General features: G+C 45.7%; 1 protein-coding gene across 2 annotated transcripts in view; it reads right to left on the bottom strand.

Moving 5' to 3' along the window:
• The window catches only part of APCDD1 (adenomatosis polyposis coli down-regulated 1), a 34,408-nt gene that overhangs the window by 20,707 nt on the left and 1,048 nt on the right, over window positions 1-12,653 (bottom strand). The window contains exons 1-3 of one of the 2 annotated variants that reach the window (XM_014938645.1): window positions 11,771-12,106; window positions 2,396-2,579; window positions 335-866 (exon numbers count right to left, since the gene is read on the bottom strand). In XM_014938645.1, coding sequence (XP_014794131.1) covers window positions 335-866; window positions 2,396-2,579; window positions 11,771-11,828 — 774 coding nt within the window. In that variant the 5' untranslated portion in view covers window positions 11,829-12,106. Of the gene's footprint in view, window positions 1-334; window positions 867-2,395; window positions 2,580-11,770; window positions 12,107-12,653 lie in introns of those variants that run through there. The other variant, XM_014938646.1, reaches the window with a different exon arrangement.

The following is a 12,653-nucleotide window of genomic DNA, read 5'->3' as shown; positions in this document are numbered from 1 at the left end:
GTGGTGCCAGCCAACCACTCCCACCTCTGCATACAAGTCTTTGATTCCATCTTCAGAGTGGCCTTTACTGACCTTAGTTCATCAGACTGCTTTTGGCACATTTGATGCAGTCACATAAACCACAGAAGAGTTACTATTCTCAAGAAATATGCTCTGTGACCTTTTTTTTTTTTTTTCCTCCAATTGGCTGCATCATCTGTGAAGGTGCGATCCACCTCTTATTTTAGAGCCACATCTACATTTTAGGTTACACTAGTGCACTGACTCAGAAGAGATAAATAACATGGCTGTGTCACTAGTCTTTTAAAAAGGGAGCATATGTACATGCACGTACCTTGGCATTTTGAAGAGGAGGTTGGTAACTAGAGGGCCGATAGTACCTCCTCTGAGTCGCATCGGTATGAATGTCCCCGAGAAATAGCTCCTCCACAAGGTGGTCTAAATTGTGGTGCAGGTACTGCTTCTCCACGCGGATCAGCTGGAGTTCATGCATGGCAAAATTCAGAGCTTTGGTGCATTCACAGCCATTGTCTTCTCTCAGCAAATCGTAGCTCACATCCTGCTCCCAGGGGCTGTCTTCTGGTATAAATCCAGGACACGTATGGTTCACCAGCTCACTTAATTTCTTGGCTACTGCTTCATTGTGACATATGATCTGTATGTTGCGTAGCTGATAATCAGCCTCAGTACCCCCTCGGATGATCCAGGATGCTTGGCGGAGACGTATTTTGCCACGTATAACTAATGTGTAGATAGGATTTGTGCAGCGATTGCCACCGTAATAAAATTGATAGGCCTTAAATGTATTATTGTGGTAGAACCTGTAAGATCTTGTGACGAACTCTGGGCCTGCTCTAACTTCGCAGCTGTGAGAAGACAAAAAGTGATGGAAACAAAATTTTAGCATGGTGGCATGTCATGTACACTACAGGTAACAAGACTGAGCAGTGCTCTAATTGGGACCTCAGAGGCACTTGAGTGCTAATGTCCCTGTGGCATGAATGGGAGTATACAGGAACTAGGCCTCTGTGGCCTGCCAATTAACCAACAATTTCCTCTGCTGTTATGCTCTTATTAATATAATACTTCATGGTGATCATATCCAACTAAGAGCTTTGTCTTTGTAGGTTTAAATACTTTGAGTTATATTTTGCTTTTCCCTTTTGTCTAGGCACCACCATGTGACTCAATTCTTCTCTGAGAAAAAAGGAGCTGCTTATTAAACATCTATTCTTCTCTTTTGCATGGTAGATTTAGCAAAAGGACTGGTAACGTCAGAAAGTGAAATGCCAAATGTCTACAGAACAGGACAAAGAACTGGCTTCTATGCTGCTATAGAAGCTTCTCAGTGGAGTTCCTCCAGCTCTGGTCTGCAGAGGATGTGCTAGATCATGTCCTCAGCTTTTCCACTCAAACTTTCAACAGGGCTGGCAGTTAACGCAAACTTCTCAATGTTAATGCAAAACTTCTATTTGGCTTGAATTTTGACTGTACAATATTCAGGTTTTGTGTTTTTTCTTTTTTTTTCTTTTTTCCCCCCCCTAGTTTATCTTTTTTTTTTCCCTTAAGGTGTAAATGGTAGTTAAATTCCACTTCCTGTAGAAAGTCCTTTTGTGCCTTTAAACTTGTCCCCCTCATCACATCCACAATGCTTAACACAAATACACTACTTTCTGTTAAAACACCCCAGTCTTTCCTACTACAAGTCACTTCAAATAAGCATGTGAATACTGCCTGCTGAGACACGGAAAGCAAAATAGCTCTCTGAATTACAAGTCATCATGTATGTAGAGCAACAGAACTGGTGAAACACAGCTTCTTGATTTCTTTTGCTAGTAAAACCTGTGCTAGACACATGCTTTGAAAACAAGGACCCATTCAATGTATCTAACGCATGTAATCAAAGATAATACAATGCTATGTTTGAATAAGCATCCACTTTGGCAACTTGGGCTCCTTCCGACTCAAAGAGAGATTTAAAGATATATCACAGCATGCTGTTTAAAATCCAGACTATAAATTGATTCATCAAGACAGCTTCATAGCATGCTATTCTAATGTACATAACTCCACTCCTCCTCCTTTTATGCATAAACATATCACAGAATCACAGAGTGATATGGGGTTGGAAGGGATCTCTGGAGATCATCTAGTCCAACCCCTTGCCAGAGCAGGTCCTATTCATGCCCCCCTCACAGCTAGAGTCACCCAAGGGGCAGGCTCTGAGTGCTCCAGCCTCAATGCCTTTGTAGAAAGCATCTGGAATTTAGAGCATCACTATACTAAAGAAAATATTTCCTCTGCTGCTTAAAGCAGAAATATTCATCCTTCCTTCTACGCTTCCTTCCCCTCTTCCACATTCATCACTCAAGCATCCTGTTCTATCTTTCCTTACCCAGTAGAGACCCAGTGTCCCTCAATATTGGGAGGCATCTGCACAGTGATCCGGGCTCCATTGTGAAGGTGTTTCAGCATATGATGACACTGTGACTCCTTGAATGCCCTCCATGCACTCTTCTCCAAGGACCGAGGGTGGGACCTGCTGTCTGGGTGAAGAAGAGCAGAACCTTCTCCCAGCCCTGTAACAGAAAAGCGTAAATTATCATGAGATCCTACTGAGGAGAACTTCAACACAATGAAGGAGGTTTTGACCATCTTGTGTTGAATGACACTTGTTTGCAATGTTATGTGCCTAGGAAAGTACTGTTTACATTTCTTTTCTCATCTGAAAAAAAAAAAAAAAAGAAGGAAAACATGGGAAGCTCTTCCTTTCTGTCAGCCCACTAATAATCCATTAAATAAATTTGTTTTACAAAATACACTTCAGAGAAGGGCTTGAACCAAAGTGTTGCGTTTCCACACCCAGGAGATATGCCTTTGAACCTGAATTTTATAGACACCTCTGTCATCTCTGGTTCAGGACAATCAAAAACCTTTTAGAAAGTTGCATCCAGATCCGGACATAAACTTTGTGGTTTCAGCCTACCTCTAATTTGAATGCTTCTATAATAAACTTGCAAATAAAGACTACTCTTTAAAGCCAAGGGAAAACAGATATTAAAAGCAAAGCCTCTGCACACAGGAAGCCTCTGTGATGACTGAGGTGGTCAATTAAAGGCAGATTCTGCTATTTTTATTTTAAAGGGGAAAAGGAATTTCAAAAGCTAATTTTATCTCCAGCACACAGTAATTTTGGTTTCTAGTAATGTACACATACAAAACCCACCAGCGCTCTCTCTACACAATATTAATTGAACAAAATGAATACGTAGCATCAGAAAGAATGCATCTTTACTGTTTTAGGCACAGCCTGCTCTTAGATATGTTGGAAAACACGGATCAAAAGAAAAACACACATCTAGAGGTTAAGAGGTGACAAACATGAACCTTACATAATGGGTTGGAAACTGTATTACTTTGCCAGAAGGAATTTAAGAACCAGCAGGCTAGAAAACGAATACGGGGTGGGGTGGAGGGGCTGGTTGCATGCCCGGGAAGTCGGGGCAGCATCTCAGGAGGGGGATGTCTCCCCAACACGTGCTCCCAGGGGCAGGGTCTGGGGTTCACCCCCATCTTTTCTGGTGCCCTCTTGGCTGTCCTGGCTCAGGAACAGGGCTGTTGGGGATCACCAGTGCGTGGTAGAACCCTACATCGCGCCAAGCCGCCTAATGCAGGATCCTACGCTTTATTCCCCAGGCCCCATCCAACCCTTCAGCAGCTTCTTGGGCAGCATGCAGCACCGATACAGAAATTCCAAGAAAATCAGCATTATTCATTTTTAGCTAGACACTGTTTCAAACCTTTGCCATTTCCCATTGCAAAAAAGAAAATAGTGTCAGTGATTCATCATGTTGGCTAGATCTTAGATCTTCCGGAAGAAACTTGGGTAACACCTGGGAAAAATGGCATTGCTAAAAATATAAATACATGTCAACTATTTAAAAATAGCAATTCCAAAGCTAAACAAAGGCAAGGACTTACCCAGTAGGCAGGGTGAAGAATGACCAGAAAGAATACAATAAATACTTGAATGTAAACAGTGCTCACCACTGAATGATCTCAAGATTTAATGAGATTAATGAATACAACCTCACAAAGTCTTTACTGGAAAATCTGGGAGCTTTGTTGCAGGTTACAAATAATCCTTCCACCTGAACGAGAATTTACGGCCTTACTTTCTAAAGGGTAATAAATGCTAGGGATGCTTTGATATTTGAGCATGCCGTCTGAGATGGAGCCTTAAAGGAGCCTGATTTTCAGAGGGTCAATATGTCTCCCTTTCTTGGAAGTCAAGGCTTCTCAGGTTTTTCTATGCTGGTGAACAGAGTCACTCACGTTAGAGCCAAACAACTCCCATTCTGCAGCCAGAAATGGTACAACTGCAGCAGGGTGACTCTCCCACTGAGCTGACTGCATCTTCAGGGAGGCAGGTTTTACCACCTAGTGCTTCACCTACACGGCCGTACAGCCTCCTGGGCTGAAGCCAACACCTCTGCACAGCAGCTCTGCGCTGTGCCATGTCTGCAGCCCTCCTCACCTGGAGCAGCACTTGACACCCTCAAAAACTTGGGCTTATTTATTTCATCTGAAACCTTCTGGGTATGGGGCGGATATCACAGGCTTTCACACTGCCAGGAGAACAAGTTCAGCCAGGTACAGGTAAGCTTACCAGTATATTTATTTTTGTTGTTATGAATCACAGCTAGTGACCGAGAACTTGCCTTCTAATGCCCTTCTCCATCTCCAAGTCTCCACACGCTCAAATAGCCCAAATTACTTCAGCACCTCATTCTGAAATGGAGAAAGCAGTCCTGTCCATGAGCTCAGAGCATCTTTTGTGTCAGAAGTGACACCTCCTACAAGGTACCTGGTAGAGGCTGTAGCCGTCAGTACTAACTTCCAACAGAAACATGTCTGTCAGGATGTCTCCTGCAGACAAATTCTCTCACACTGAAAAAGTCTTTGAAAAATTTACATTTCTACTTGAAGTTCTTAAGTGTTTGAAATCTGCTATCAAGAAGAGGTTTTGAAATGATTCAAGTGACTACTTCCAAGGCATATTTACTATACCATTTGCTTTTAAGAAGCTGTATTTTGCCTAGCTCATGTCTATGCTATGATTCATGAATACAGATGCACTTAAAAATGAATGATTTATTCATTTAAACATACTTGGGCATTTAATTTCTCCAAGCAAAAATCCTTCTGTGGGAGGATACTGTCTTGTATGTGCACATATCAAAGGAGAAAATGCAGCAACCACATTTTACGTTCCAAATTATTCCCTGGAGGAAATAATGTGAAAGAGAAGGAGGTTTTGAAAAGGCGTCAAACTTAATGTGGTATTATACAGTGGCTTTTCTTTGATATAGCTCAGAAGGAATGGGGTCCCAGCTCTCCCTGTCACATGTATGTAGTTCTGTCTGCAACTTGCAAACGATGAACTGTAGCCAGTGGACAGAAGGGAGATTTGCCTCGATAGCTCCAGAGATCTGTACCTGAAGAGAGGGTATTTGGTTGGGACAATGTCCATCCAACTGTGACAAACGAGGGCAGGAACAAGTTTAGGTAATCAAGCACGTAACACAGGCTGCAGAGACAGAGGAAGGGATGTAGAAAACATACACATGCTGTAGGCAACATAACATAAATAGGGCGTGAATATCAGAATATGAATTATGGTATAAAATTAAAAGGCAGTGATGGGACCTTTACCTATGTTTGTGTTCCTGGACAAGGAAATAATTTAGCACGAGCTCCTTCCTTACTGAGTAATGATTTCAATGCTTTTATATTTACTGACATAACGCCTGTATATATGAATACCATACAAAGGAGCCATAACTTCCCCTTGTACCATCTGAAGATCAAACACCAAGACCGGTGATATGCTTCCCACACAGGGCAGTAAACTGAACACTTTCCTCCTCTGCTTTTCCACACAGCAGGTGCTCAGCAGCCGCCCAGGGTCACCAACTCCACCCTTGGCAATGCACAACAAGGTGTTATGCAGAACCGAGGTCCTGCCAGTCTCTAATTTTAAAATATCCATTTGGCCTTGCTAGGTGGGACATCCCTGGAAGGATCACGGTTAAAAAGCACTTTCACAGAACTGGGAAAAGAATTTCCCGGCTCTTTAAAAGCCCACTTTGGAGCCGAGATGCAGTTGCAACATAGTTGGAGCCAAACTTTCATTCAAAGAGATCCAAGCTTGCTATTCTCTACAGCACAGACAGATGGTAGGTTTCAGTACCTCCATGACACATAAGTATCTCAGACTCTCTCTGACTGACTTAAAGTTTTGTCTGTTATGAAGGAATCTTACCCACTTGTTAAAGACAAATAATAATAAAAAAATCCACCATGTCATCACTCAAAAGTGTGACAGACTTCAAACAAAACACAATCTTTGCCAGAGAATAAAGGCAGTAATTCTATGAAGCCTCTGGTTGGCTTTCACTTCAGCTACAACAGAACCAGAGGTCCTAAGATTGTATCACCCAGCCCATGGTGGCTGTTTATGCAAAGGAGCAAGTCCAAAGGAAAAGGAACATTCCAGAATCCATAAGAAATGCCAGCTAGAAAACCAAAGCAAAATAAATGCCTTTTTCTGATGAGTTGATATGCAACTTCTCCTTCATAATCGAGCCCTAGCAGTGTAGATCACAGCTGTAGCATCAAACTAATTGAAAATTGTATAAGAGGCGCTACAGCTAGCTGGGATCCCTGCCCAGGCACCCACAGATCACACTTGATAGGGGCAGATGCCAAATCCATCTGAGTGAGAAAGTGGCAGTCAGCACAGCTGCCACTCCAGTGAGACACGGATAGGAGCACGCACTGCACCAGACAGAGGACTTCAGGCTCTCAGGTTCACCTATAAACCTCTATCTGCTGTGGGAACAACCATTCCAGATAAAAATAATTGTTATGGGGAGATAGGTTACTTTCAAGTTCTTCAAAGATTTCTGTGCATAGCTGGGAGTGAAATACAAATCTTAAAAGGGCAATCTGCTGGCAGCCCATTACCCAAACGTGTTCCAAAACCAGCTATGACAAAGCTCTCCAACAACATTTCTGCAAAAAAAACATGTGAGCTGCTAGAATAAGTGTTTTGGTTTTCTGAAAAATAGCATGCAAATAATGTACAGTTGCAACTGTAGATAATGATAAGTAGAGTTATGCTTGAACACAACTTTTTATAATTTAACTCGTGCCTAAACACCCTGGCCAAATTCTGTTCTCAGCTATGGCAGATTGCAAAAGTATAATGCAAATAATCTTAAATCTTAAACTGTTTAGATCTAATCAGTTTAATGAACACCTCTACCAGCATCTAAACCATGGCTTCAAACATGTCCAAGTGTACCGCTTCAAAGCTCCTAGGTGTTCAGCACCTTCACCCTTTGCTAAATGGGAGAGTAAGTGTTACCTGAAAGGAGGGTTCAAGCCTGGATTTAGATTGGGATTGCTCAGCAGGAACCACTTCACTTTTTCTTTCATTCATAGCAACGTAAATCCAGAAGAGCAGCGTTTTATTACAAATTAAAACAACCTTGAGTGATAGTACAAGTTCAAAACATGCGATGGCTTCATCACTGATAGAAACATTTGAGCATTCGTGCCTTATTTCCGCAGCAAACCGCTTGCAAGTTCAAACTTGTTTGAAACTCGAAAAAACCTTCCAACAGATAAAGAATAATTGGCTGGATTAAGTTTATAGCTCTCCTTATCTGGGCAGTTGCCCTGCACAATTAAATAAGGAGACATTTGGATTAGGCTCTTTCTTCATGTGGGATAGTGCTAGATAACACCCATGACAGGCTTTTAGCTACAGTGCAAACTTACGTAATTGCCATGGAGAATATAACGTCCTGTTACCAGGCCGCGGGCCTGTGTTTACCAGTGTTTTCCCCGCACTTGAAACTTCAAAGAGTTCCTCGCAGGATTGGGACCTAAATTAGCTACTACAAACAAAAGGGTTGGGAAAGGAAAGCTGGGTTTTATGGCCAAGGAAGCAGACAGGACAATGATTTCCTTTCACAGGTATCTGTTGCCTTCCTTGTACATCCAGAGTTTCCAGGTGCAGCTTTCAAAGAGACGCAGAATGAATGTTTCAGAGCGTGGAAGATCCTGGAGAGAGATCTCAAGTATGTTTAGACAGGACAGCTAAAAAGAAACTCCTCCAAGGCTGACTGGTGCAGCATTGAGGTCCTCTGTTATCCTACAGTTCAGCCCTTTGTCAATGCTTCATTTTGGAAGAGGCCAGAGAACCAAGCCAAGCAGTTACACAGCTGATAACCTCTGCCAAATGGAAGTTAATTTGGATTACTGATCTTAATTGGGATGACTGCTGCTACCCACGCATGGTAAAACGCCACTGCCCGGAGCGTGGGCTTCTTTGTGAAGCCCCGAAGGGTTAAAGCCCATCTCCCTTCAGGGCAGGAGGAACTCTGCCACCGGTGTGAGTGGGCGCAGCACTGGGCCGTGAGTGCAATTCAATATCTACAGTAGTTTGCTCTTGGCCTCTTTGAAGGAAACACCTGCTTTGTGTCAGAGACATCTGCCATGCGGCCTGCAGACCTCTGCCCTGTCCTCCACCCACACCTCACCATCAGGATGTATTCCGGTGGAACTGCCCCCAGTGCCGATGGCACTGGTGTCTGAGTAAAGACAACGTTAAACAAGCTCATGATGCATAATCCTACCCTCCACCAGCACTGCTTAAAGCCTTGTGTCAGTAATAAAACACTTGCCTTGCCTTCAATAGCTGAAGGCATTTGCCTTCAGTGTGGTAGAGGCTAGTTTTGGGCTTCACCGCCTGCAGCCTGCCTCCACTGGACACCCTACGGAGCACAAAAATTGCCTTTATTGTTCACGGCACCCACATTGTACCACTGTTAGCCCAAAGGCAAGCTACAGAGTGAAATCAAATGTACACTGACGGAATTGTGAATAAAATTGAGCCCACCTTCTCCCTGCAAACTCTACAAGTCTTACACCAAGCAGTGAGTCTTCCCCTCTTATTGTCTTCCAGTTTTCCAAAAGCAGGATTTTACTGAGGGAACAGATCATATATGCCTCTAGCATTGGGCGCAGTATTTGTCCATTTTAGGGATATGGGGTTTTATATCTTCAGATTCACTTATTATTATTCTGAATGTGTTTCGAAATAAAACACTTTTATGTAACTAATTTAAGCAATATTGGCAGAGAACTTTTAAAAGCATAAACAGTTTTGCTCTGCTAAGCCTAGCAGTCCTGTCTTCATCATCTTTATTAGCACTATTTCCAGGATGTTATCAACAAATTGTTTTAAAGTTTCTAATTCATTATTCTACCAGTAACATAATCAGAAATATGCTGAAGTTTCTTCTTAGCATTTGTATTTGTAAAAAAAATAAATGGTTACGTTTACAAAAGAAATTAGCCAAATTTGTTTTAAATCCACTTGAATATAGCTCTTATTAATCAGGTTTTCTGGAGCTGAATGATCTTAGCATTTGACATCTGAAACTTCTGTGGTTTTTTGTCTAAGCAAAGAAAACAGTGATAATGGACAACTTCCAGCTGCAAACTCTTTTCTTTTCCCCCTGACATTGTACAGGTTTTATTTTGATTAATGAAGACAAGTTTTTCCAAAATTTAATTTGGTGATGTTAAAGTAGGCATTTCTTAATGTAACGAGAGCAGAAGCTTTAGCCTTGCAGGACATTTTTACTTGTGTCCTAAAGCTTTAAGCCCTAAAAATCCTCAACCACCCACTCACACGCGCTCACTTTTAACCCTTAAATTGCCATGTGCAATAGAAACGCAAAAGAAAACAACACATGCTGTAAAGCGGCTTAACACTGCGATCTCCTGGGATTGCTGGTTATTCTTACATATTACCAATTTGGGCTAGCTGCTGACTGAAGAATGTTCTTACTGACTCTATGAGACAGAGGGAAAAGCTGTAGGGCAAGTTAAAGCTAACAGGGTAACTACGTTTAGACGGGCTACATTTCAGTGCATTATATGCCCCGATGTCATTTTCAAGTTTGTAAGAGGGCAGTAGTTTCCCAGTGCTTGAAGCTCAGATCCAAACTGTGCACTGCTACATGACCGAGGTGTTTAGATACAAGGCGCTGAGCTACACATTTCTAGAAGAACTTAGGTTTAAGTTATTTGGTGAAATATAACTGCAGATGGAAGAAATAGATGATTTTCCTTCTTCATCCTCTTTTGGCAGCTGCTGTTTTGATCTGATCACTGGCCCTGATTTGTTTCCTGCTCCAGCCAGGGTTCAGCTCTGCTCTGTAATTCCAAGCAGATGAGCCAGGGAGTCCAACCCTGTAATTATACCTCCTCTTTTTACCCTCTAACTTCAAACCTCCCATTTCGACTTTTACATCTCAGATCACAGAGTTTTAAAGAACACCTCTGGCGTTCCGGCAGGTCTGGCGTAACGAAACACGTTTCTACACTTTCCGGATTTCATAGCTGAGCTGTGAGAAGGGTATAAAACCCCCTCCTGGGGAACAAGGTCCCCTGCTCTTTCTTTCTCAGAACAAAATACACAATCGGAAGCCCACGCTCTTTATTATTTATTGAATACCATCTGTGTGTTTAGCACTTGTACAAACACAGAGACAGACAATCCCTGCTCCACAAAATCAACTCCAGGAATAGCTTTGAAATCCTTATCCCAGCTCACAGATCTCACACTGATTCCATGTAAGTCACTTGCACTGTAACAGTTAAAAAAAAATATTCCTCTTTTTACAAGTAAGCTTGGGGTCCTAAGAAATTTAACTGAAGAAGGCTGGATGCTACAAAGTACTTCGGGATTAGGAACACTCTTTGAAACGATGCTGTAACTGAGTAGGTTGAGTTACTCTTGCAGAACAATATTGCACCCAGATCCTTCAAATCTGGCTGCCAAATGTTAGACATACCTAAGCAGCTCATTAAATACCCCCCCTTCTCAGAAGTTGCTCTTGAAGAACACTGGCTTTCTGGAAAGACGGGTTATCTGTTTAAGTGCCTAAATATGGATTCACAAGCTGAGCTTGTAAGTTAAAGTTTCAGTGTGCTAGCTTTTCCCACTAAAATTTTGCCTAGTGTGCAGTTTCAGGGAGATGTCAGTCCGGGGCTGAGCAGAGAGGGTGTCAGAGCAGGACTGGGCACAAGGACACCCAGAACCTCTGTGCTCTGCAGCAAAACACTTTCCTTGGGATACACAACCCGGCGCCGATGCCTAAGGCTTCCCAGGTAATACCTCCACATCAACAACCTCCTCTCAGCCCGCAGGTGAAGCGCGGGTCCCGTGGGGGACATCTCGGCCCTGCTGCCCGGAGTTTGGCAGAGCCAACCCTTTAGCCCGGAGGTGCATAAAGCATCGTTGTGTGAGGTGACCGGATCAGCTGCTCCGTCCGAGCGGTTACAGGCGGGAAACGGTGAAACTGCCGACACCGACTTGGGAGCGGGGTGCTTTCCGTGCACCCAGACGGGCCGGCTGCCGCTCCGCGCTGACCCGCGCCTTCCGCGAAGGGGTGCCCCTAAGGAGGGGGTTCAGGCAGAGCAAACAAAATCTCCGCTGGCTTCGGCATCCATACGCACCTCTCCTCTACGAGACCCCCCGACCCGAACCCCACTCCCGTACCCAAGAGGGGCCAGCGCACCCACCCGCGACCCCTCTCCAGCGAGGTTTCGGGGCCCCTCGGGCGCGCCACCGGTAGCTACCCCGCGGGTGGCGACCCCCTGGCAACCCAGCCGGCCCCGCACTCACCGTGCAGCAGCAGGGCTGGGAAGAGGTATCTCATCAGGCTGCTGTACGGGGCGGACATCTCCCCGCCTGGCAGCGGCCCCTTCGCTCCGGCCGCTGCCGCCCGCGCCTCAGCGCCGCCGCGGACAGCCCACGGCCCGGCGCTGGGGGGCAGGCGGCTGGCGGAGCCGGGGACCACCGGGCACCCTCCGGGGCCGGAGCCGCCGACCGCTGAGCGCTCCTCAGGGCTCCCGCCCCGCACACCGCTGCCCCGGCAGAGCTCCGGCTCGGCCGCCCCTCGGTGCTGGAGGATGCCCGCTCCGCCGCCCCGTCCCCTGCCGTCTCCCCGGAGCGCGGCGGCGGCTCCGCTTCATATTTCCCCTTCCAGCAGGAGGAGGAGGAGGGGTCGGGAGGTGGGGACTCCTCCCTGGGCGGGGAGGGGGGCGGCCCCGCCGGACACCGCTCCCACGGCGGAGGGAAGGGGCGCCCGGGACGCGCGGGACGGGGGGGGACGGACGGGACGGACGGCGAACACCTTGGGGCTGGGCAGCCCGGGGGCTGTGAGGTGGGGCGGTGGGTGGGATGTCGCCGCTTGGGGGGCTGGAGGCTGGGAGAGCGGGCGGGGGTGACCGGTTCCTTCCCCAGCTGCGGGGAAAGCGGCCCCGAGCGGGGGGCGCCGGCCGGGCTGCGGCTGCCGGGGCCTGAACCCCGCGTCCCGGGAGATGAGCGCCCGCCGCCGCCCCCCGCAGCCGGAGAGAAGGGAAGTTGGCGTCCGCCCTTGCCTCGAAAAGAAACCTTGTGCGGGGTTGCGGCTTTCCACGTAAATCGGGCATCTAAGAAGCCAAAAATAGGTGCCTAGGTTGCCGCCTTTGGTGCTGCGCTCTCCTGGGCGATTTTCCCCGTGTCT

This window comes from Calidris pugnax, unplaced genomic scaffold, assembly GCF_001431845.1.
Source record: "Calidris pugnax isolate Ruff unplaced genomic scaffold, ASM143184v1 scaffold13, whole genome shotgun sequence".
In the NCBI taxonomy this organism is placed as follows: domain Eukaryota; kingdom Metazoa; phylum Chordata; class Aves; order Charadriiformes; family Scolopacidae; genus Calidris; species Calidris pugnax.
Note: the sequence above shows the minus strand (reverse complement) of the source record. Positions and strands in the feature narration are given on the sequence as shown.